We start from the raw sequence: 25,391 nt of genomic DNA on the forward strand, positions 1-25,391 counted from the left end.
ACAAACATGAACTCTTTCTTCCAAATCACTCACCCGCACAAATCAAACATTTGCTCCCAGTTACAAACCACTCACATTTGAATAGCAATATTCATTTGGAAAAATCCAAGAGTACTTTCTATGTTATATCAAGGACAATCAGAACAGCTCATTCAATAAATTTAAGTTTCACTGCAAGTAGCTGTGAAGTAAGCCTACATGGACACAGACTTCTGCACATTACAGAGAGGGCAAGCAAACCCAAGATTCTTTGTAATCATTTTAACTCAACAGGAACACAGAGAGAAAACCAAACCAAAACCTTATCACTAAATAAAACACACAAGAAAAGAAAGGTGTTTTTCTCTATGTTCTCCTAAACAAGGATCCCATAACATCCACATAGAAGAAAACATAACGAGCATGCATACTATTTGATCACAATGATCTGCTGTGCAGCATTCATATTCTGAAAGTGTCAGAGGCCTGTACAAAACCAATTACTTTGTCCCATAAAAAAAAAACCCAAACCACAAATGCACTGACCCTATTACCGAAGCATTCCAGGACCAGCACTCCCCAACTCTTCTGGCAGAACAGCACTACCACATGCCCTCCAGGAAAAAAAAAAAAACACGCACTGGTGGAGCGGGCATGCAAATGGCTGTCTGATACTTGTTATAGGGTAAAGCTGAAGTTGGTAAACCATAGAAGAAATAACTGAAACCAGAGAGAGCTGGAAGCATTTCCAGAGCACAAACATCTCTGGTTTACTATACTAGTAGGCTATCACCTCTTTTTACCCCTGTCCATATAGTAGGGTTACAAACCAAAGGCTATATAAATGTCATTAGAGCACACTGTTGTGAATAAACAACTATATCCTAAATGATGCAAAACATTTGGATCTCAGTACTCTGTTGTAACATTTATTTGAAGAAGTAGTTTCAAGTTCGTATATTACAAGCCCTGTCTGTAATTCATGCTGTAAACACATTGGCCTAAACAGAGTTAGCTGGGGGGAATTTGACAGTGACAGTAAAATCTTCATCCAAAATATATTATGTTCTTATCTGCAATACACTTCTAGATTTTTTTCTCTTTAGCTGGTCTAGTCTTCTAACTTAAGACTGCTGCTTTCATCTCTTTTGTCTAATTGTAATGTGGATTGTTGCCCTACTCAGGATGTTAATTACTGTATGCTCCATGATGTGGAAAAACAAATGAAAAAAACCCCTCTTTTTATTTTGCATTCACCTCTTCTTGAAACAATACTCATTCCTCAACACCAATTTATGGGATTAATATATATTTTGACTCTCTTGTTAATTTACATAAGTCTCACATATATACAGTCTTACAAAGTATTTGGAGGACTTCCAGAGAGGAAGATGACAAGAAGATATTAAATACACTTCATTTGCATGAAAGCAAAACAGTAGTCTAACATTAATGTACCAACACACAGTCATGAATGACACCTGTATGCAAGATTAAGGTGTAATGCAGTTCCTCACAAACAAATGCTTTTCTCTACATTTAGAGCTTTGAGCAAATGTACTACCTAAAGTAGCACAATTTTTTGTATAGCTAGTATTCTGCAACTTGCCTTAAGACAACATATCTGCATGAACTCCAAAGGACCAGATCTTTGCCATCTGTAGGAATGAGACAAATTTGAGTCGAAGGAACAGTATATGCCATGAATATTTTTCTAGGAGTACTACTATAAACAGAATGTTCTTACAAATTTAAGATGCTACCAGGGCCCACTACTTACTTTAGACTTCAGATTAGTTGGTATCAGTAAAAGCCTAACATCTGATATAAAACTAACTTGCTTAATGCAAGTTTTAGTAAATGCTTCACTCCCCCCATTTCTGACTTTCTGCATGTTCTGAATACAGCCTACTCCTTTTTTCCCCTCCTCATATTATATCTTTAGCTGTACTGAATTCAGCTGAATGCCACACTTTAAGACATAAAGCATCTGTGTCGTAACAGATTGAATTTAGTCAATCTGATGCCCTTGAAATGCAATTCTGCAAGAAAAAGAACCTCTTAATTTAAGGATGGAACGTTTTTCTCCTATCAGATTACTCCAACATGAAATACCTGGCCAACTCTATAACTAATAATACATATATAGAAGAAAAATGTGGTTTCAGTTCATTAGTGGAAAAAGTGTTGGCTTATTTAGGGGTTATTAGATCACCAGGGAGTTTATATGTTCATGTATTAATTCTCAGAAGACAGCAGATTTTTCAGTTGTACATTCCACAATGTAATGTATTTCTATTTTATCTTCAGTGACATCTAGGCTTGTGATTGTTTTTCTCATTCAGCAGTGAGAACATTCATTTTAGCACGACCACATTCGTACAAGAAATAAGATGGAACCTTGATGTATTTCATTTTTTTACAGCCTTCACTGCGGTGATTTACTGAGAGGAGAAAGTAACATGTAATAGCTGGTTCTCACAGTGGCAGCGGGAAGACTCATGCTGGTTGGTATCTTTTTTCTTTTGTATATTTTCCTCTCCCTCACCTGGACCTATACGTTATAGGTAGTTCAACAGTAACAAAAAATCAGATTTGCTTTGACACATTACTGGCAAGGCTAAGAAGCTTGCCCAGCAATGGACTGGTAAATGGAAGTGGAAAAAAAAAAAAAAAAAGGAAAAAAAAAGATATCACCAGCAGTCTGTCTGTGCTTGAGCATTCATCAAAACTGTTCATAGATAGAATCTGAAAATTAGCTTTTAAGTAATGAAAATTGGAGTAAAAATCATGGTAACAAACTTCACATATACAAACCTTATAGAAAATAACCAGTGTTCTTTGTTAAGTCATCCTTGTGCTCCATTATCAGTGCAAGTACGTATCATGTGCCCCAGTAACAGGAAATCACTTTGAAGCTATGAACTACCTGCCAGATTTTAAAGATTTTTAAGTTGTCTTTTGTAACTGATGAAGTTCATTGTTTCAGTACTTTGTTGCTGCTGATCTCCTGTTCTCGGGCAGTTTTCAATTAACTCTGTTCATGTATTTATCTTCACCCCCCCCTTAACTGTCAAGGGCCAAAAAGTAGCATTTTGGATTTTACTCCCACCATTGCTACATAGAGTAAAAGACATGAAAAAGAAACAAGTTTGAAAACTAGTAGTAGTACAAAAAAAGTCCTAATAGGCCCATTTCAGGTGAAAATCATTAGTCCTGAATGCTCTCAGCAGCGCACACAAATAATTTTGGTAAGCCTATTTTGTCCTCCTGGTTGGAGAGCCACGGTCAGGTCTTCAGCACAGTGGGTCCTAAGGAAAGGAAGCTGGCAGGGAGCCCGAGCATTTCAGACAGTTGTGGATGGACAAAGGCATTGGAAGTAACTGGAGACTGGAAGTAACCAGTCAATTATTGGGGTCCTGTAAGCAAGAGTTTGCCCAAAGTATATTCAATCCATTCTCAAAAGGGAGTTATCACTTGCCTCTTTCAGATTTCACATGGCTGTATTGGACATGTCGTCCGAGGCCTAAGAACAGTACAAGGGCAGGGAGGCCAGGGGCGGGTAGACACATTCTGTGTCACCAAAAACATTGAAGGGCCCCCCCTTCTACCTGATCTCAGAAAGTTATAGAGCATACTTTAGCAAGAGAGCCACCCCTCTCCCTTATACCCAGGTACATGAAATACTACAGAGTGCATAGTACATCTTTAGCATCACTGAACTTCCCCACATTAAATACGTTAAACTTCTCCACTCAGATCTGCACAACAGCCCAGCATCAAGATGCACAAAAAAGTACAGTGCTGTCCCTTTTTGATGAGCTATGTGAGAACAGAGAGAGAAGGAAGGTAAAAGGCCAAGACACAATTGCATGCTGTGGCGTTCCACAGGGTCTTGGGGATTCAATAAAAGCACAGTCTGGTACATGGAAATAACCCAGCCCCACAGGGAATGCAAGAGGAGCTCTGCTCTTACACCTGATGCAACCTGAAGCACAGGCAGAGAGGATGTGAATACTACAACAATTCGGACACCCAATCTCAGCGATTGCTTACAGTGTCCTATGCCTAAGCTTGGCTCTGCAAACCTAGTCAACTAATAGTTGAGATAGCAGGGGCCATAACTGTACATTTAAGGATAGAATGGAACCAGATTTATTCAAAGCAAGGTAAAGTATGGGTGCTTTGCTTGGAGTCAGTGTATACTGTCCCTGAGCAAGCCACATTCTGTAATACATCCTGCTGCTCTTCATGTCCATCTATGATCCCAGCAACTAAGTTTAGCACCTTGTTAGCAGAGTTCTCCATGTGCAGTGGCCCAATTACATTCTTTTTTACATAATTTTTATTTTAACATTCTCTTTCTTCCTTATACACCAATCACTTAGCAACATAAACATGTAAGGAAGAATTGGGAGCGGATACATGGGGTGGGGAAAAAAAGGGTGCCTCAAGAAAAAATAATCATCATCTGCTTTTTAATGGGAAGGAAGTACCCCCAAATCAAGATAGTTAAGACTTTTCTCCCTTTAAAAAAAAAAAAAAAAAAAAAAAAGAAAAAGAAAGAGAGCACTGGGTGAAAAACCATTCTCCAAAGCCAGGGCAAGCCCAGGAAAACCCAGAGAACTGGCAGGTCCATGGCCTATTGACATTCACCATCCAGAGCATTATGATGAAGTTTTTGAAGAGTCAGATTATTTTAAGCACTGGATGCTTTTGGCATTGTGCAAGGCATATGGTATGTCAGGATCTTTACCCCAAGGTTCTTATCTAAACATATGGTAAAAGAGGATATAGTTTCCAAAGAGAAGGCAGAAAGCTTCTGGCTACAGGGACCTTGTCTACTGGCAGAGCTCCAGGTTCAAAACTGCCTGGCATAAATGCAGTAGGACTAGGTCAATGCAGAAGAGCTTAACACTTTTATTTGCTGGAAGTGATTCCTGATGAGTTCATGATCCATTTCCAGTATTCAGAATCTGACAAACACTACAGCATATCAACGGGGGGGGGGGGGGGGGGGGGGGGCAGATGAGAATGGGAGTCAGGAAGACCACAATCCCATGGATGCATGTAACACCATTGTTTTCTATAAACTAAAACAGCAGATACAATGAAGAAAGCAAAGGAAAGCAGAAAAGAAAAATATTATTTGAATGAGACAGGTGTTGTGATAAAGGTACTACACCTGTCAAAACACTCAACTTTCCTGGAAAGAGTTTTGCATGTAGTTTCTCTGTTAATTTATTCACATGTACTTCAATTATACTTAATGTCTTTAAATTTTTTTAGTACTTTCCTTTTTTTTCTTTTACAGTATGACTTACAAGAACTGGAAAGAATGAGTTTTGTTTCTGTACACAGAATAGATTGCCACAATCACAGAAACTTCCATTATCAAATAACTGACCATTATTTTCAGCCTAATTTAATTTTTAAGATTGCCCTGGGATAGTTCAGCTATATCTTGACATGAACAATAAGACATTCCTTCCAAAGTGTGCTGACTGCTTCAAACAAGCTACATATTGGTTTTCACACATATAATGTAAAATCTTTATTGATAAAATGGTTTTTATCAAGCAAAATCAGAGTCATAAAAGATAAACATGCTCCCCAAGACACACTCCTTGACGTGGCACTTAGGGACAAGGTTTAGTGATGGACTTGGTAGTGTTAGGTTAAAGGCTGGACTTGATCGTAAGGGTCTTATCCAACCTGCATTATTCTATGATTCCTTCAAATACTTCTCAGCTACTTCTCTCTCTATTCTAAGATACGTTAATGATAACTTCCTGAGATGTTGTTTGAACTACAGGAAACCTAATTTATTCTTAATCTGGCTTTTTGAACATAGAAGGGTTTGACCTTCCTTGCCTGGATCTGAGACAAGTTATACAGCACTCAACTCATAAGTTCTATTACTCCAATAAGAACAGCCATAGAATATATTTTGCTCTCCAGGTAGAATGCCATAGTTTAGCAAAAAGGGAAAAATATTAAAAGATACTGAACACTGTATAATTTACTCTTTTATAGAAGTGAAAAAAGGCATTCAAGAAAACAGGAGGGAGAGTAAAATACTCCCAACTTTCCTATGCACAGTAGAAGCAGGTCTTAAGACCTGCACAGCCCGCAACTGCACACCTTCCATGGTTCTGAGGCACAAGGCCATCAGGCACAGCCTTAGTTTCCAAGAAGATGTCCCCCACTGAGCACTAGGCTTGAAAGCTCACGGGTTCTCTGGTGACATTTACACTTATCTTTAGATTTTCCACTGGTTTAGATTTTTCTAATGCAAACCGCTCTTAGTGACCATCAAAGAAAACCAACACAAACTTTCATATCCACAGGCACTCTGAGTTGCTCCAAAATAGCGCTTAAAAGAAAAGATAATTCCTCTGATCCTCTCTCACCCATCTTCCCTCCTCATATTACTGCTGCTTCTTTTCCCTCCCTAATGTCCTCCATCCTAACAGGAGTCTTGCAAAACAGGAAAGTATATATATCCAAAATGTCTCCAACAAGCAGACCCATTAATTTTCATGTAGCTTCACACATTATGAAACGAGTATGATCTGATTCTGTTGAAGATCAGATCAAATTTCTTGTCCAGAATAATTAGAAAGAGAAACAATCACGAACAAGGATTGCGATCAAGTTTGAGGCTGTACTTTGTCTTCACTTTGTTTGTACTTTAAATTGTTTACTCTTTTTTCCCACGTCTCTTGGATTCACTGATGCTACTATTCAGTTCCCTACATCTATGAGCAGTTCACAACAATTCAAAGTACTACATTTCTTCCACTATGACCATATAGAGATTTTTTTATTTTAACATCTGTATCAGTGCCTTTCTATTGCAAAATTCTTGCAGGTTGCAATAAATATACTTTGCCTGTGTATCTGGAAACAGAAAAAGATCAGCAGAACAAACACAGCAACTCAGATAGACACAGTGTTTTTTTCCTGGTTGCTAAGCCCACTCTTAATCACTCCTGAACACACAGAACATTTTATTCTCTTCTCTAGTAGGTTATTATCTATTCCAAAAGTCCATGATATAATTCATAAAGTTCATACTGATTTGCAAAGGAGAGAGTTGTGTGGTGATTACAGCTGTGTGTTGGTTAAGCATAATTAATGGAAATTACCACAAGGAATTTCAGAAGGAATGTTATTTCAGAAAAAGGAAGGCTAAACAAAAATAAAGAAGAAAGGAAAAAAAAAGACTGCTTGGTATCTCCTGGAACACTTCAAAGCATTTTTTTTTTAGCTGGGAGTTTTAAAACACAGGGAATTGTTATAGAGTCCTCTTGATTCTACTAAGCTTTGGACTCTTCTTAAGAGGTAGAATGCTTTGTCTCTCTGTCCTGAACACAATCCTATTCAGGAAGGAAATAAAATCACAACTGCAGATACTCCGAAAAAAACCCAAACAAAACACATGCACACACTATCTTAATATTCTCTGCATAGAAAATATCTGTGGAAGAAATCTACCCATGCCACCAAAGAAAGATGATTTTTAAAAGTTTTTCCATTATCTCAAAGTGAATTATACAGTAATAGTAATACTGCTGTGTCAATGTTCATTCTGAGTACAATCCACATGAATTGTGTGCTGGTAGTGAACAAAGCCAGGCCTAAAAGTAAGAGGCAAGCAATTTAGTTCTTAAACATTTAATTTACTGAAATTGCTCTGGTCCAATTAGAATAGATTCTGACCTTAGCTATATTGGTGTAAGTTTATAACACTATTAAGTTCCTGAAACTACTTCAGATTTAAACCAGCATAAAATCAGCTCAGAATACAGAAATGAAATATTGAAGTCAATAAAATAAAATGGAAGGCAGACAACCTAAGATGGTAATTCTCAAAACAGCCTCCATAGAGCACCTGGGTTATACAGATCTATGGATACTGACTGTAACAGAAACCTTGGACAAAACAAAGTATTAATTGGAAGCAGGCAGGACAGTACAAAAAAAGTGCCCTGCAAAGCAGATCATTTATGATCCTTGATTATTTCCTCAATACAGAAGTTTACTAAAAAGTAATCCTCTATTCAGAGGAGCTTCCATTAATCAGAAAATACATCATATAAACTTGAAATATGCCTAGCTCAGATATGTTTCTCAAACCACTGCCCTCTTGCCATTTCCAATTATTCTCAAAAACTTTGTATACATCAAAGCCATTTGGCTAACATTAGGATTATCTTATTGGACTCCATAAACTCATCCAGGGTTTTTTCTTAACATTTATGACTTGTTCACTGTTAGAGAGTTCATGAATAAGAAGCTGATCACGTACAAAATGAATGAGATGACAAAATTTGCATTGATTACAGTTCAGATGTGGATCATAAAGTGGATAAGACACACAGAAACTCAGCTTCTGTGTCTCACCCTCTGTGTATCTTGCATAAGGGGCTCAGAGGAGCCCAGCAAATCAGCTCAGAGGCAAACCACTGTCAATCATCTGATGCACTGCATGCCCAGAGAAGCAAGCTGCCTCTCACTTGCAACAACATCAGCACGATTTTGTATGTGTAAGGAAATAGTATTTCAATTACCCCCGTGTTCCAAACTAAGCAGGAGCCTGCAGCCACTGCACTGTGTTGTCTCATCTTTCTCCAGGAAAGGTGGTGCCTCTCCAGCTACGGAAACTCCCTAGGAAGCCCAAGCGATATCCCAGAATGCAGACCCACGCTGACTGCCCTTGAACTTCCAGGTGAACTCAGACTGCCATGACTATTATCAGAAGAAAGCAAACCCAGACAACTTTTCAGAAAAGAAAGATAGTGGATAGTTTGCAATTCTTTGTGGTCTTATAAAATATTAGAGCATGCTGAAACAGTTTAAATGCGTTGATTTCCAAAGTCCACAGCAAAAGGTGCCTGTTTGATATCAGCATTTGGAGGTATGAGAGCATGCCTTTTATAACTTTAAGGTCAAAAAAATGAATTTTGGTTGCTGGCTGAATTCTACTGAAGTGATCACTTCAGTGCTGTTAGGACTTTAGGTATTACAACTTTCAGGCCAGCATACCAAGAACCTTGTCTTTAGTCGTTTTCAATCCAATTTAAAAAAAAAAATCATCCATTTAAAGTAATTAACATAGTCTGGATCACATGACACAATGTTAATGCAGCAACGCATTGATTTCTCCTGCATTTGTTCATCAGAAGTGCTAGTGACCACTTGTAATTCTAAAATCATCCCAGAGATTTCAAGATTTTTCCCATTTTGCAGTGGACCAGAAAATGAAGCACTCTGAAGAACCTCTGTCAAGAGACACATTACCCAGAATTACAAATACCAAACTCACAAGCCTGTGTTGGTTTAAGCCTCATGAATCAAGTAGAATAGGAACTTTAACTTGAATTTGGAGCAAATACTATTTTGGATTAGAAGTCAATCAGTCTGTCCATCTCATGCTCTTAAAAAATATATATATATATATACCCAAACATAACTTTTTAATAAAAAAAAAATCCAACCAACTCCAGCAGTTATCTGTACCAGAAATGTCACAGCTAATGACTGCTATTTCAGAGAGTCTAGGCTCTGTAGCACAGAATTCCTTTGTGCATTTTAATACACAGATTCATTATTTCACATTTACTCTCTGCTAAATCATATTACCTACTTTAGAATCCCGTATTTGTCCCACCCACAGTTATTTCTCTGTATCAGATGCTCTTTATTTCTGTCTTCCTTGCAAGTCTGAGGAACTCTAATTATTTAGGCCAGAAAAATTATCATTTAAATAAGAGCTAGTAGTCACTTTGTCAAACCACTCTCTAATCCTAGATTCTCAACATATGCACCCAAGTCTAGTTAATGTCACTGCATTTTCAGCAGCTCTAAGAATATCTTTTTCTTTAAAAATTCTCATCATTAGGATAGAGAGCCTGATCTTACAGTCTCTGCTCAAGAAAATCCAATACCACTCTAAAGTAGCAATAGGTTTGCCTTAGGAAAGGCTGAAGGAATAAGGCTCACAGACTTAATCAAATTAATTCTAAATCACTTTGCTTCTCTTCCAAGTGCTGAATGTTTCTGCTTTGAATCTCTGCATCATCCTAAATTTGCACTGTATTTTCTTGATATAAACCGAAGACAAATAAGCCCTACTGGCCCGCAGGGGAGTGGTTTTCCAGTAGTTTCTCGTCTGACCATATTTCCATCATTAAAATTCTACTCTGCTACACAAGAACCTGCTTTATTCATCACATTGCGTAATCCACAACATGCTTACTAACGTTGCAGGCAGTTACAACAGCCATGCCCTGAACCATTGGTGGGTACAAATTAAGCTGTAGTAAAAAGGTTTAGCAAGTACACCCTTGTTGTTGAGCAGATTGTATCTGAAAGAAATGATCATCTGCTTTCCCACATCTTTGATTAGGGCTAAATAATTAAACTATACACTGCTGTGGATTATACCTGAAGACCAATAAAAAGCTACTATTACTTCAAAACATAGTACACTATGTGCAAAATGACGTTTTTCACTACTTGTACTTAACCGCTCAATGAAGTGTTGCTGGAGAGCAGGAGCAGCAGAGTGAAATGAAAGGTGTCCACTTTAACCTGTCACCTGGAACCTTGCCTGGTTCATCACTGAAAAATTGCCTCTTGCTTCCCTCCACCTTACTTCCTTGGTTGCAATTAGAGCAGTAGATGTGTGCTTCCTTAAAACTACACTATACAAGGTCCTGGCTAGGGAATAGCCAATCCTTTCGGTCAACATTTGCAAATAAACGGGAAGCAGCAAGGAGAGACTAGTGTTTCCACTAACTGTAGCATCGAGGGATTGTGGGACAGGAATTTATTAAGATGACATAGGTGATTAGCAGCTGATTAAATCAAGTCAGGGTAATCAGTCACTGTTTTTTTAAAACTGGCCAGGGGACCTCAGCATGTAACACAGCTTCATCTAGCATCAACGTGAAACAGTTTTACTACTTAACTCTGCTTCATAAGTGATGTCAACCATTAAAATACACTTGACAAATACTTTGCACTTTTTTTTTTTGTTGTTTAAATAGACTCTCCTGAGAAATCAAAAACTATTAACCCCAAATGATTTATTCCTTTTAAGGCTCACCTCACTCCTGCTGTATAAAAACATTGCTGTTTAAGAGAATACTGTAATTGTCATGTTATCAGTTATTGTTGCATAAGTAACATTCTTTTTAGACTCTGACCCCATTTACACTACACAAATTCTGGTTTTGTCCTGCCTTAGAATAAACATATCATCTGAAGTATCAGTGTATTTCATTTGGGGAAAAAAACCCAAAAATCAGTTTCTAGTCTACTGAAAGAACATGGTTCTAAGCCACTAGATACCACTGAAATAAAACATCCACACATCAAAATTCATATAGGACACATATATGGTACCATACCAAATGTTCAGGTACAAAGTCAGTGGTGCTTTCAAGTCCCCCATGCCATGCACTCAAAATTCTTTATTAGCTTTTTAAGTCATGCCCTTTTAGCATTACTTACTTACTTGTAACTGTAATTTAATTCCTAGCTGAAGATCTCATTTCCTTCCCACTGTTATACTCAATTTTGTACGGTTTGTTTGTTTTTAAATTACCTGGGCACTCTGTGGTTAAACTTAAAGCATCATCCATCCTTGGCTCCCAAGACATTTTAGATCCACTTAACAGAGAAAAGACCAGACTGTCATCTTTCACCCAAGCTGAGGACATTTTGGGCACAGGTAAACAGTAATTTGGTTTCAGAGAAACAGCAACAGACTGAGCTTTGGAAAGACCAGGGGGAGCCTTTTTAGCTCTCTGCTCAAGTCCCAGGCTCCCTACAAGTCCCCTTCTGTTTTCTCAAGAAAGTGAGAAGCAGGTTTAAATAAACTGCACACATCTATCTCAACCTCTTTACAGCACCACTGGTTTTATTCCTGAAAAATAAATAACTCTTTCAGAACTTCCCTTTTTCAAATTTTATTTCCATTCTAATATCAAAGTTTTAAGGGCTTCTTGCCATGGGCATCTCAGATAATAGTTCGACTCTTCATATCTTGGAGGCTGAAGGCTTTACATACTAACTACTTATATATTCCACAGGCTATATGAAAGGGGGAAAGAGATTATTTCTCATAATTCTCATTCTAGATGCAAGATAAACCAGAATTCTGTCCATTTCCCCCAAATTCCAAAACACACTAGCTCACACAAGAATATTTCAAAGACATGCAAGATAGGTATGCTTTGACCTTCATGACTGGATTTTTGGCAGGATTTGAGTGACGACTACTCTCCTTTTACATTTGAAAAACCAAAATATACCTGTTTCTTTAAACTTCATCTATTTATCACAGCTGTGGAAAAAGCAATTAAGTGCAAATGTTTCCTCTTTGAGTTTTGGATACAACTTTACTGGTCCAAAAGAGGAATCCCACCCACTCTTCAGTTTGCCAGTGTCCATACTTTCAGCAGAAATTTCAATACATTTTACAATTAGACAACCCCTTTATAATGACCCTTTTAATTGCTTGCTTCTTGTTATTCCCTCATCATATTGACTAACATCAGGCTGGATTCTGAAGCCATCAGCATCAGGCAGCTTTGGCATCAACCACAGAACAAGTATCAGGCACTGAGATGCGACCGTGACCAACTATGCAACTATATTTCCTGGTTTACCCCCTATGGTTTCTTCTGTATTTTACCTAATTTTGGTGCTCAGATTTCTACAAGTAAAAAATGTATCTATGAGAAGACCAGCTAAACCTTTCTCCTGCTCCTTGTGCAGCTGCACAGTGAGCGTACCAGATCTCCATATCATGAGCCACATACACACAAAAACCACCCAGAAACTGCCAAAGAGTTTTTTAAAAGAAATTCTTTATCATATGTGTTTTGGGTTTGTTTGGGGTTTGGGGTTTTTTTTTTTGTAATTTGATTTCTCCTTCCTTCAAATGGAAAAGGCAAAACTCCCCCACCTGGAGTACTATGTCCAGCTCTGGGGCACCCAACATAAGAAGGACATGGACCTGTCGGAGTGAGTCCAGAGGAGGCCACATAGATGGTCAGAAGGCTGGAGCACCTCTCCTGTGAAGACAGGCTGAGAGAGTTGGGATTGGTCAGCCTGGAGAAGAGAAGCCTCCAGGGAGACCTTACAGCAGCCTTCCAGTACTTAAAGGGGCCTACAAGAAAGCTGGAGAGGGACTGTTTACAAGGGCATGGAGTGACAGGACAAACGAGTAAGGGCTTTAAGCTGAACGAGGGGAGATTTAGATGAGATCTGAAGAAGAAATTCTTCACTGTGAGGGCGGTGAGGCACTGGCACAGGTTGCCCAGAGAAGCTGTGGATGCCCAATCCCTGGAAGTGCTCAAGGCCACGTTGGATGGGGCATTGGGCAACCTGGTCTCGTGGAGGGTGTCCCTGCCCATGGCAGGGGGGTTGGAACTAGATGGTCTTTGAGGTCCCTTCCACCACTAATCAGTCTATGATTCTATGACTTTTTGTCAGAGGTCTGGCTTCCATGCATGGATGGAAAAACTACGCACATGGAGATATGAACTGCTTGGAGCTTAAAATCATGCAAGACTAGCACTACAGACAGACAAATCCAATCGAAGAGCTGAGCTGTAAAACTATGGTGCACGTAGTGACAAAGTTGATGGGGTATACAAAAGTCTTCCACCTCACCACCCTGAATACATAATAAAAAATTGTAAATGGGCATATCAGCACTTTTGGGTGGGCACGGAAAAGGAAAACTCTTCACCCATTAAGCAAACCATATAGACACACAGGACAGACGAAGCAATGGCTAAATGAGAGCGCTAGAATCATGGAACTACCAAGAAATGTCAGGTGGCTGAAAACAGAATTATCATAATTTTACACTCTCTTAGCTACTGTGACTGATTTGTTGTTGGCTTTTTTTAAGTGAATGCATGAATCAATTATTTTAATTACACAACATGACAGACAGTTGTTCTTAAGTCAAAGGGAGATAATAAGCTAGAATACTGGAAATACAACCTATACTTTGATTTTATAATTTATATTGTGCAACTAAATATTAAAGAAAAGGAAAGAAGGCATTTTCAGAAAAGCCAATGGGAATCAAATGCCTACATGTCCTTAAAAATTACTCTGAAGTGCTACGCTTGTTTGAAAATTCCTAAACAAGAACATTTAACACATATCCAACCCTGCAGAAGAATAGACAGTAGCAGAGTGGTAAATACAAAAGTAAACAAACTCACTCATTTATTGATCCAGGATGACAATTCAAAAGACATAATTCTGCCGTTACCCTTAAATATACAACCACATGTACTGTCATTCTTAAGTCTAGAAAAAAAAATTATGAATTCTTATTCAAATTCATTGAATAGCACAAGCCTTAAAAATTTCTATAATAATTCCTGCCCTTTGATTTGCATTTCAGTTACTGCACATCTTTTAGAAAGGCATGGATTATGGCTATAAAGGCTACAAGCAGTGATTAATGTACTGCACCTCTTAATTAAGCCATCTCAGTAGTTAATTGTCAAAAACATTCATTTGCTTTCAGGTTTGAACTTTTCTGACTTCCATCCATTGGCTCTTGACATACTTCTGTGTACTAGAATAAAGATTTAGTTAAGTACCTCTATTTGTGATATTTCTAAGCCATAACCTTTTCCAGATAAGCTACAGTGACTGAGTTCCTTAAGTTTTCCATCATAACGCTTGTTTTCTTGACAACAAATAATTCACCTCTACCCTGAGCTCCCTCCAATTTCAGTGTACTTTTAAAAGTGTTTGTCACACAATAAACTTGCCAGTTGATAGGTGATAATGTCTTGAAAACTTGGCTCCAGTTTCTGGAGTAGAGCACTTTGGTGAACAAATCTAATGCTCAACATAATGCCATCTTAAAAAGTAAAGTGATCAATCAAAGGTAGAGAATAAAAGTGCACTAATTGCATTTTAACAAAGAGAAATATCAGTTGACTGTAGAAACAAGTCTTCGTTCCAAAATTAAGAATTTTAAAATGTAAATTTGAACTGTATGATCACGAAGACAACTGCAGTACTGATAATGATGGACTGCTCTGAAGTAAAACAGGTTAAGGGCTCTGCTCCATCTCCTGGAAGCATTATTTCCCATAAGCAAATTACTGTGTGCCCCATAAACATCTTTGCTACAGCCCTTAACTCCTTCAGTTTCTAATGCAACTTCTTAAAACATTTCTAAATACACCAATCATCAGGATTTTAAAATGGAATAATCAAAATGGTTTCACATAGATTCACATAACACATAATTACCTCGAGGGCATACAATCAAAATCAAGTAAGTAAACCTTAAATTAGCATAACTTTACAACAGGATAGTGCTTTTGTGTGTGTTCACACTCTAAAGTTCAGTTGTCAACTGTTAGATTACCACATTGCTGGAGGCTTCTAGGCAAAAACTAGGTGTCTTTGAATTACAGCCAGCACTGCTACAGGCATCCTAAAGGCACTGTTAACACTAAAAACAACAGCAGCAGCGATAATTTTTCAGTTTGACAGGTGTTAAATACCACTGAATTTGATTGTAATTCCATTTTTATTGTAGCTATTGCCCAACACTCCTGAAATGACCTTACAGTAAGATCATTATAATGTATGGCCTTAAACCAGTACTGTTCCAGCTGAACAATATATGGACAACTTCTTTTCAACAGGAATAAGGTCTCATATAAGAAAAAATGAAGTGTGAGCCTACTACAGTATCCCAAGGAGAGTGTTGGGATCTATCACTGAGTCCCCTCTTATCTCAAAGTCCTTTATCATTTTGTCCTATCTCATTTCCCCTGTAAATATTCATATTGCAGATGTCTTAATACTTAGGTTGATACAAAACAATGCTCTATGTAAAGCTTACTTAACTCTTATTGGAAGCATTCCAATAAGTCCCAGAGCAAGAGAATAGTTTTACTACTCATTGTGGCATGGAGCTATTCTTTTATAGTCAAATTTCAGAGATGACAGTCAGTATCAAGGAAATTAAAAGCTTGTTTTAATTCAAAGGAATTGCCAGACTATCTCCTGGACAAGAAAGAAAAACTACATTTCTTGGAGACAGGTATCTACTGGAGGGCTTCAAAATGGTAGATTGGCTATAAACTGATATTCTCAACCCAAAGAAATTTCTCTAGTGGATGCAGCCCAACCCTGGAAACATGCAGAAATATTAGGTCACTGCAAGTTACATGGATGAAGGGACATCCATCTGGATAGGGGAGAGAGAGTGTTAAGTGAGCAACTGAGTAACAAAATAATGAGATCACCAAAAAGCAGGTAATTTTGAGTCAGTATACCACACTGAAGCATCTCTATGCAGGGTCAAACAAATGCCAGAATGGGAACAATGAAAGGCACAGGAGCATGAAGTCCATGCCAGGGCTGTGGGTTGGTCTGCAATAGCCAGCACTTCGCTTGGCCAACTGAGCAACCACAACCTGAGTGGGAGAAGATCCTGTGCATTGCTTCCCTTGCAAATGTTGATAAATGATGCAGGTGGTCAGCCTACATTCCACTGTTGAGTATAAATGTTTTGTTTGTATTTTATCTTCATCTGACCTGAGTTAAACATACTTCCAACTAACTTGGCTAATAAGCCATCTCTCTTGGAAAAGTATGATGAGATTGAGATATGTGCTCCACTAAACAATAGTAAGAAGGAAAGCTCTGACATGCAGCAATATATTTGGGAGCAGACTTGAATACAGTCAGAGTTTATCATAGACAGCAACAGTAAGTAGACCTGCAATACAGATGCAATTCAATACTTCATATTGTGTTGGGACACAAGAATGGCAGAGAGCATTGTTCAGGCTTCTTGACCACAATACTAGATGTCATCCACACAGTTCAGCCTTGCAACATTAAAGTCTCCAACTCCAAGAACTTCCCATCTTCCTCCAAAGAATTTGCCACCCTGATCAGTTCTATGCCAGCTCATCATACACTCAGCCTATTTGCAAAATTAGAATCTGAAAGCTCTGAGAAGTTTGATTGACATATGCTAACAACTTCAGTGGTTTTGTATAAAGAAAGCCAGAACTGAATTGTTGACCTCACTGTCCATTTTAAGGACACATTTCTGTTGGCAATCTGAAAACTCAAGATCTTCTACACCATTCTGAAATTGCCAGTTAAAATGACTTAATATAACCCATCATCCCAAACATGTTTGCCTCTTGTATACTTCTACCACTCATAGAAGTTTGCTCTATACTTATAAATCAGAGTTAATGTGGGTCATTTTAAACATCCTTTAAAAAGCACAGTTTTAATTCCCCATCTGTCCTGTAAACTTCAACACTGAAGAATTACATTGTTACATTGCACTTTATGTCTCATGTCTAAAAAATAAGGACAGAAGCAGATAACCATATTTCATTCAAAAGCAATATTCATTACTTTTACTACATAAAACACTTACTTTACCATGAATGGATTCATATTCATATTGTATACAATTGTTTGTCTCCAAACAGATGGTAGTGACTCAACATTTTGCCAGTGGGGCTATGAATATATCCTCAATCTAATAAGAGAGCATGTAAGTCATTATCAATTAAATGCACACACTCCACAAACTCAGATACAAATGTCACAAACTCAGTACAGCTTCAGTCCCAATACAGGTCTGTGATTTTTGCACAGTAATCAAACCAAATCCTAATCTTTTTACAGAGAGATCACTTTCTTTCCAAAGTAGAACAGAATTCAAAGCATCCTCTATAATAATAGATACAGCAGCTTTTCAAATCCCTCACTGCAGATTCTCCAAGTAAGTTCTATTGCGATGAAAATGTCTGTATCAAAACCAGACAAAATACTACTCAAGAAAACCATAAAACTACTGATCATGTATACCATGCAAATTAACTAAGACACAGAGAACATCTCTAGCCTCCCTCATTTGTTTTTGCTTTTGGGTTGTTTGGGGTTTTTTTTGGAAATAATTTCAGCCTTTGCCTAGTTTATTTTCTTAATGGCATTGTATAACATTTTAGAAAATTCAATCACAGAACAGAAGATAGAACAGTCTATCTTCTGTTCTGTGATTGAAAGCAGGAAGTGATTTTCTATGTAATACACCTTTAGTACCTCCAAATGCAAAAGGTTCTGCCAACACAGTTAAATATAGACCAGAAACAGCATGGGGAGATATATGCACGCCTGATATTAAACAAGGATGTTGAGATTCTCCAAATCACAGAATCACATGGGGGACCATGTCCAGGCAGGTTTATGAATATCTCCAGAGAAGGAGACTCCACAACCTCTCTGGGCAACCTGTTCCAGTGCTCTGTCACCCTCAAAATAAAGAAGTTTTTCCTCATGTTGAGATGAAACTTCCTGTGTTCCAGTTTGTGCCCACTGCCCCTTGTCCTGTCGCTAGGCACCAATGAAAAGAGTCTGGCCCCATCCTCTTGACATCCACCCTTTAGATATTTATAAGCATTGATAAGATCCCCTCTCAGTCTTGAAAGCATTGAGATGGGAAGGGTAGTGAAGATCTGAAAACAGGAGAAAAGATGCCTTGTTCAAGGTGAAATGAAGTATGTTACTGAAGCATATTCAGAGTCTGCCAGAGAACCAGACATGTATCACTTGAAATAATAAGGAATTTTTCAAAGTCCAGAGTGAGAATTCAGACCAGAGAAAGCTACTCCCAGTAAATGTGTAATGGTGGCCTGAAAAGCAATTATAGAATTTACACTTCCCTGGCTCAGAAATGCTCTTCAAGCCCTTGCAGATGTGACATTTATTATGTTCAACATAATTACGAGATCAGATAACATAAACCCACATTCATTGCCAGTTAAAACGTCTTTTGGTTGCTGGCAGCCCCGTGTCAGAGGGCACAAAGAACTATGCTATATAGTGCTACCAGAATAACAGCTCCCACCACACTGAAATTCACCTAAGCCAGTTGCTCCCTGACCTCCCTATCTCAAAAATCAAATATTCATGTGTTCAGATACCATCTGTCCCTGAGTCCTTTCCTAATTTTTAACTATCTAATCAATTACCTGATATAAACAACTGTAAGTGATCTGTCCCCAAGCAAATGAAGTGTTTGACAACACTGACACCAAGCGACAGAATTCAGAAAAATATAAACCAAAACAACCCCCATGGAGAAATGTTAGAGCATTTCATTAGTATGCTCTGAAAGAGACAAAGTCTTATTTTACCAACACAAAAAAAGCAGTGAAGACCTATTGCGAGAGTTGATATTTTCACAGAAGCCACGTGTAAGTGACAGAAAGTATGTCCAACGTTAAATACATGTTAACAATTTGATTTAACCTTGTTCTTGCAAGCATGAGTCAAAGACCACGTACACTTGAGTTTTATGCAATCTAGACTTTGAAATTCGTTTCTAATGAAGAAAAAACTGGTGGTTTGTATGCACAGTCAATATTTGATCCCATTAACTTATGTGGATTTAGTTCATTTTTCAAGTAAAAAAAATCCAAACAGTACTTCTATACCTTTATTTAAAAAAAAATGTTATGTGTTAATGCAAAGTTCAATAGTCTGCTAAGTCTCACTTACTTGCTTTACCTGTCGTCTTCTCTATTGAGAAATCAAAAACCTAGCAGTCCAACATCATGTGTATTAAATAGAATTGTCACCCCCTCCTACTGGCTTACTTTGTGACATTACACAAAACATAAGACCCTACTCACAGAAAAATAACTTTATCAAACCCATCAGTTTTACCACCCACCATGTTTATGCCCAGTATTCCATGTCTTCCTGCCAAGCTTTCATGTTCTTACCTGCTGACGTTTGTATGCCAAATAATCAAGATTTTCCAGATCTTTTCGAAACTTCTGGTAGGTTTTCTGTAGATCAGATTTACTGGATACATTTCTTAAAGATTCGAATGTTCTTTGAAACTGTGATGGTAAAAAAAACAAATACCATCATTCACATGGTTGCTGTATTTTTCGCTGTATTAGGATTTTATTCTACTAAATACTAATGTTATGGAGCTGTGTCACCTCTTGAATATACCACCTTCTAGACATTCCCACAATTTCATTTTGAAATCAATCCCAAAATACAAAGCATAGTACATATGCCCTTTTTAATTAAATTAAATCCTCTAACTTCATAGGTCAGACTTGTAGAAGACAAAACACTAGCAATCAACACCATCTCTAAAGGTTAGTTGTTTTTCTATGCCATGTTACAGGATGGAATATAGTCATACAGTTTTAATATTTTTTTCAACTAATAAAAGCATATGCAATTTTATACAGGCCATGAATTCCTCATTCTATCAACAGTAGATCTTATATATAAAAGAAGGTACTCCTTATCAAGTTAATTTACTTAAGAGTAATTTCCAAGACCGGATACTCACCTTGAGCAATGTGCTCGCATTCTGTATGAAAGCTGTGACAACGTTAATTATACTTTGTTACAGATTTTACTTTTAAATTTAAAACTTTTCATGTATACACTGTTCTTAAAAATAGTACTGGTATTTTTCAAAGAAATGAACAATGCCAACCCAGTTGTAGGGAACCGTAACAGAAAGGCTACAAGGGAGCTACAGCTTCCTGCTACCTTCAGGAAATCATGAACCTTCTCCTCTGAATTTCTCTGTTTCCCATCTGTAAATATTCTTCTTCACCTCACAAGCATGTGACAGCTGTAAAGCTGTAAGTAGTTTAGAAATATTTTGTTATCACAGTGATTATCACCAGAAGCAAGTCTATAAACATTTATTTACACTGATATAACCAGGAAGAACTACATCTTCTAAATCCATCAAAAATATTGACTTAGCTTACTACATCTACAGGCCCTGTAGATGAAGTACCTACTGTAAGCTTGGATGTGGTACTAACGTCCTGGAAAGGAGGCAAAAGACCAAAATAAATGGACGACTTTCCAGTCCATTCTGGAAAACCAAGCACTTCAGTAGTAACTACAGTGCATATTTCTCTATACCTTTGCTAAAACTAGTCATTGAATTGGAAAAATGAACCATGGGAGTAGAAGAGAAAAAACATCCACTCATCTTCAGTCCCTCTTTAAAAAGCAGAAAACAGAACTGACAGCTAGTGCTGATGATGGATGTAGACTGCTCCACAGCATGATATAATTCAATAAAATAGATGGTTAATGGCCAGGATATCCACTTAGAAGTCTGTCTTTAGGTGCAAGGGAAAAACCACTTTTTTAAAATTTTAACTGTAAAGTAAATAAAAAAATTAAGCAATTTTAAGAAAATATCCATATGCACTTTTCACTGCCATTAACAGGAAATCAGAAAAATCTACCTTGGACATACAAGGATTATGAGAACATGTTTTAAACTTAAAACCACATCTTGATCTTTGTCATTCTGCCATATGCATGAACCACCATTTTTGGGTGAATGGCAAAAAACCTCTCTCACCAGCACTTTTACTGTCTAAAGGTGAAAAGAAATACTAGTACTCCAGAACTTATTTTTTTTTCTCTCTCTCAGATTACCAAATGTAATTAATCATAAGAGATCCACAGAAGCTCTTTTTTGTCTGTCACTTTTTCAAAGTACTTTGAACATCATTCCTGGAAGCTGAGAAGTAGCATTCCTTTACTACTTTTGCTCTCTGTGGCACTACTGAGTAGCTATCTGGAATGATTTTTCCTCTGAGAAAAGCTGGACTACAAGTAGAGAAGAAACACCAGTATTTCAACAGTTCTGAAGAGCTGCTTCTGTTTGTCATGTTACCATAGAAAACTTCATAGCACAGATAGTGCATAGACAACTTCATAACTTTTCAACACACAAGAACTTTACATTACCTTTGTGAACATTACAACATCCACTCACAATAAAAAAAAAAACCCAAAATCAACAACTGTAAAACTAGAGCCAAGTACCCTGGCATGGAAACACATAAGGTGGATAACAGACCAGACACTATGTCCTGAACATGCACATTGCTGAATGAAGGTTGCGTGCTTATCCGACTGGAAACCAACACACGGTGGATGTCTTTAAGTTGAGCAACTCTCACAGTCCCATTTTAGGTATCTTGAAGCAACAAATACCATCACAATTTGAAAGTGATGAAGATCCAGAATGTGGATGGACCAGAAGAGTGTTATTAATATGGCATCCTAATAAGTACGATGCCCCTGAGTAGTATGGTAAAGTCCTGCAACCTCGTCTCAGACAATGATGATGGATGGTTCTATCTAACTAGTAAGTAATTTTAGTCCTGTAAGCATCAGGACTAAAATTTCCTATAGTCTCACAGCTTATTCATTGTAACGTCAAAGAAGTGTGAGCTCTGACTGAAGTCTCTCCTGCAGTAAAGCTGTTTATAAGGACTGAGAATCCTCTGGTGTAAGTTCCTGATATAGCCTTTTTGGTTTTTTTCTCCACTATCCACCTACCTATTTTCAGGAACCTTGGAACTTCTACTCTTCTGTCATATATAATGGAAATGAGGCAATAAATTCAAAGAGGCAAGGCTAAGGTATAAACAGAGTGGTTGCATTATGTTTCAACAGGAAATCATACTAAAATTTTGATACTATTTAAGTTAAATTTTAATATGTTTGATCTTCATTCAAATTAATTTATCCAATTTAATACTTACAAGTCTCTTCATGTTGTAGCTTAGATCTGCATCTTTCTGTAAAAGGTTAAGGTCATTGGTCACTGTTGCTACCATGTTTAGCTGTTGCAATCAAAATGGTTCACAATATGAGTATTTGTGATAAAAGTAATGATATTAAAGGCAGTTGCTGTCTGATTTTTAAAGTCTAGTTTAATTATAACACTTCAATACCACAACTTTGCAGCTGCACTTCATCGCATCCTTTATGGAATCCCAAGGAAATAGCTTCTGCACTAGACAAGTTTGTTCTTGTTTCAGGTTTTGGTTCAAGTCAATACCCAATTTGGATCTGAAGCATCCTAGTCTAGGACTTTGTATAGGCCACGTTCTTGAAGAGCACAAGAATACCTTAGGAGGACAATTTTCTCTCCAAGTTTAATGGGATTCCCTTGACAAGCCTGGGAACCTCAATATGGGCCATGAAAATTAAAGGCTTGTCAGCTAAAGAAGAGGCCAGGCCACAAAAATATGAGATTATAAACATGCAGTGCAAAGTACTTCATTGCTTACAATTCAGAGATGTGGGAAGACACATCATTAAATATGGAGTACATAGTCTTATTCCTGGTACTAACCTTACGATCTCCATATAAACTGAAAGAGGCACGGGAGGCAGCAGATACTGCTTCTTCAGTTTGTGAATGATGCTATCTGACAAACCACGTAGCTTTCATGTCATTTACCTGGGAGTCTAGCTAAGTTATAAGGGTGGCATAATCAAGTGGCCTACTGCACATCCTTTACTTGGTCTCCCTCTACATACGTGGGTCAGACTTAGGGCCACTGCTGTAAAAAGCCAGTCGTTACTCAAGAATAAGGATAAATGGCTCTTTTCTGGTTTGTCTAGAGCTGCAGAAGCAAAAGAGTATTTGTCTTTCAGAATATCAATATTATCATCTTCCACTGTGCAGGGCAGCAAAATAGCACTGAACTATTTTAATCATTTGTGAAATAGTTCTCTTTATTTTCATATGAATTTCAGTTGAATTAAGGGCGAGAAACAAATTTTATTTCCATTCTGACATAAGGAAGTCGTTCATTAAAAAATACCTTCCTGTTTTAATAACATACTGCTTCTTTAAAAGACTAAATTTTATGAAATGTACTATTTTAAATCACCAGGAAATATGGTTTAAGAAAACCCATTCAAAACCTCTCTTAAATTCCAATTACTGAACACACATATTTATGAGAAAATAGTTACTCTCCCAGTATTTTGCTGTAATGGAATGGGCAACATGCCTCTTTGGAGAGGTTTATGGAGAGTAGGTCACATAGCTTTCTCCATTCAGAAAACATCAGATAATTTTGATCTCATTCTAAGAAGGTCTGAAGACATACATTTTGATGATAAAGCAGATACTGTTTGTTTTGCATGCATTTCCTCATTTCAGCCTCCCAAAGCAAGAGCAAGCTATAAAATAAATTCCTCTAGATCAGAATGATCTGTGCATTCTTGGCAGACAAATAATTGTTGATCAGACAAGCCACTCTACGTTACACTGACTTCATTACTATACTACCAATAAATAATCTGCCAAGAGAAACTGATTTTCCAAGGTTATTTTACCAACCTAGAATTTGCCTTCCAAGATTAGCATTCATAGAAGGAAATTTCAGAGCGTCACTTCCATATTATTTTCTTATAAGCACTGGACTTCAGTGTTAAGTAAGCATGGCTGTAGAAGCAAAACACAGTAATAACTACTCAGAAGGAAACAATTTAGCAATGCTCTTTTTTCCTGATAGGTTTAAAGAGAGGCTACTGCAATGGAGTCCTAGTCACTGATTGGAGCATGCAGGTATTTATATAGTACAAATAATATTTTAAAATAGGTGTTGTCTTTTCTAATATCCCACCTTCCAACTTTCACAAAATAATTTTCAAACTTCATCACTGGACATACTACAGATTTGTCAAACTCAGTTGTACTTCTGGCAACTTTATGCATTCCATGTTAACCTATGCTACAAACCTTTGTATCACAGATCTCCCCAAGCTTTATGCTTACAACTTACTTCATTTGGAAGTTATTGCACAACTTTACAATTATTTATTTTGATAAAAAAATAGTGTATAAATATCTTTCATACTTTGTGAAACCAAACCAGAAGAATTCCATCTTTCTTAAAGCCTTATCCATTCAAAACAAGTCCTCCTTCTTTTGCTCCCCCTCCTCTTATACCTGGATTGTGCAATCAGTTTGTATAAAGTTTAGGACCAACTGAGTCCAGATAAATTTCCTTTCATTACTATTTTCTCCTGGTTTGTGTAACTGACAGGTTGCTGCTTATATTCTCTCTCAATACCTCAGATGCCACTGTTGTCTAAGACAGCTTTTCCCAGCTTTAGGAATCTTTTCCTTAACTCCTTTTCTTAATTCAAAATTCAAAAAGCTTATATCCTCCCTTCCCAGGTCTGTCTGCCCATCCCTATGTGCACAGTTTTCAAGTGATGTCAAAACTCGCTCCCTCCCAGGCAGGAGTTTTAAGAGGGCAACCTATTCCCTCCTGTTCATTTTTCTCTCTTCCCCCCCGCGAGCATGCTAGATAGGCATGATTTTCCTTTGCTATTATGACCCATAACTCTATTAAAAAGGCAGTGGCTGAGCAATAGAAGAAAGGCTGCACATTTATCTGCTCTGCTACCAGGGTGAGGGTCTGCTCCTACTGTACTCTAAATCGTGCAGACGCTCTGGAAGAAATGGAAATGATCTTCTCTCAAATCTACCA

General features: G+C 37.6%; 1 protein-coding gene across 6 annotated transcripts in view; it reads right to left on the reverse strand.

Moving 5' to 3' along the window:
• The window catches only part of CTNNA3 (catenin alpha 3), a 512,488-nt gene that overhangs the window by 451,581 nt on the left and 35,516 nt on the right, over nt 1–25,391 (reverse strand). For 5 of the 6 annotated variants that reach the window (XR_008577888.1, XM_054832089.1, XM_054832088.1 and 2 more), the window contains one exon: nt 19,809–19,928. Coding sequence is in view for 4 of the 6 variants with exons in the window: in XM_054832089.1 (XP_054688064.1) it covers nt 19,809–19,928 (120 nt within the window). In the remaining 2 variants the exon portion in view is untranslated. Of the gene's footprint in view, nt 1–17,452; nt 17,539–19,808; nt 19,929–25,391 lie in introns of those variants that run through there. The other variant, XM_054832091.1, reaches the window with a different exon arrangement.

The sequence above is a fragment of the Grus americana genome, chromosome 7, assembly GCF_028858705.1.
Source record: "Grus americana isolate bGruAme1 chromosome 7, bGruAme1.mat, whole genome shotgun sequence".
NCBI classification, from domain to species: Eukaryota; Metazoa; Chordata; class Aves; order Gruiformes; family Gruidae; genus Grus; species Grus americana.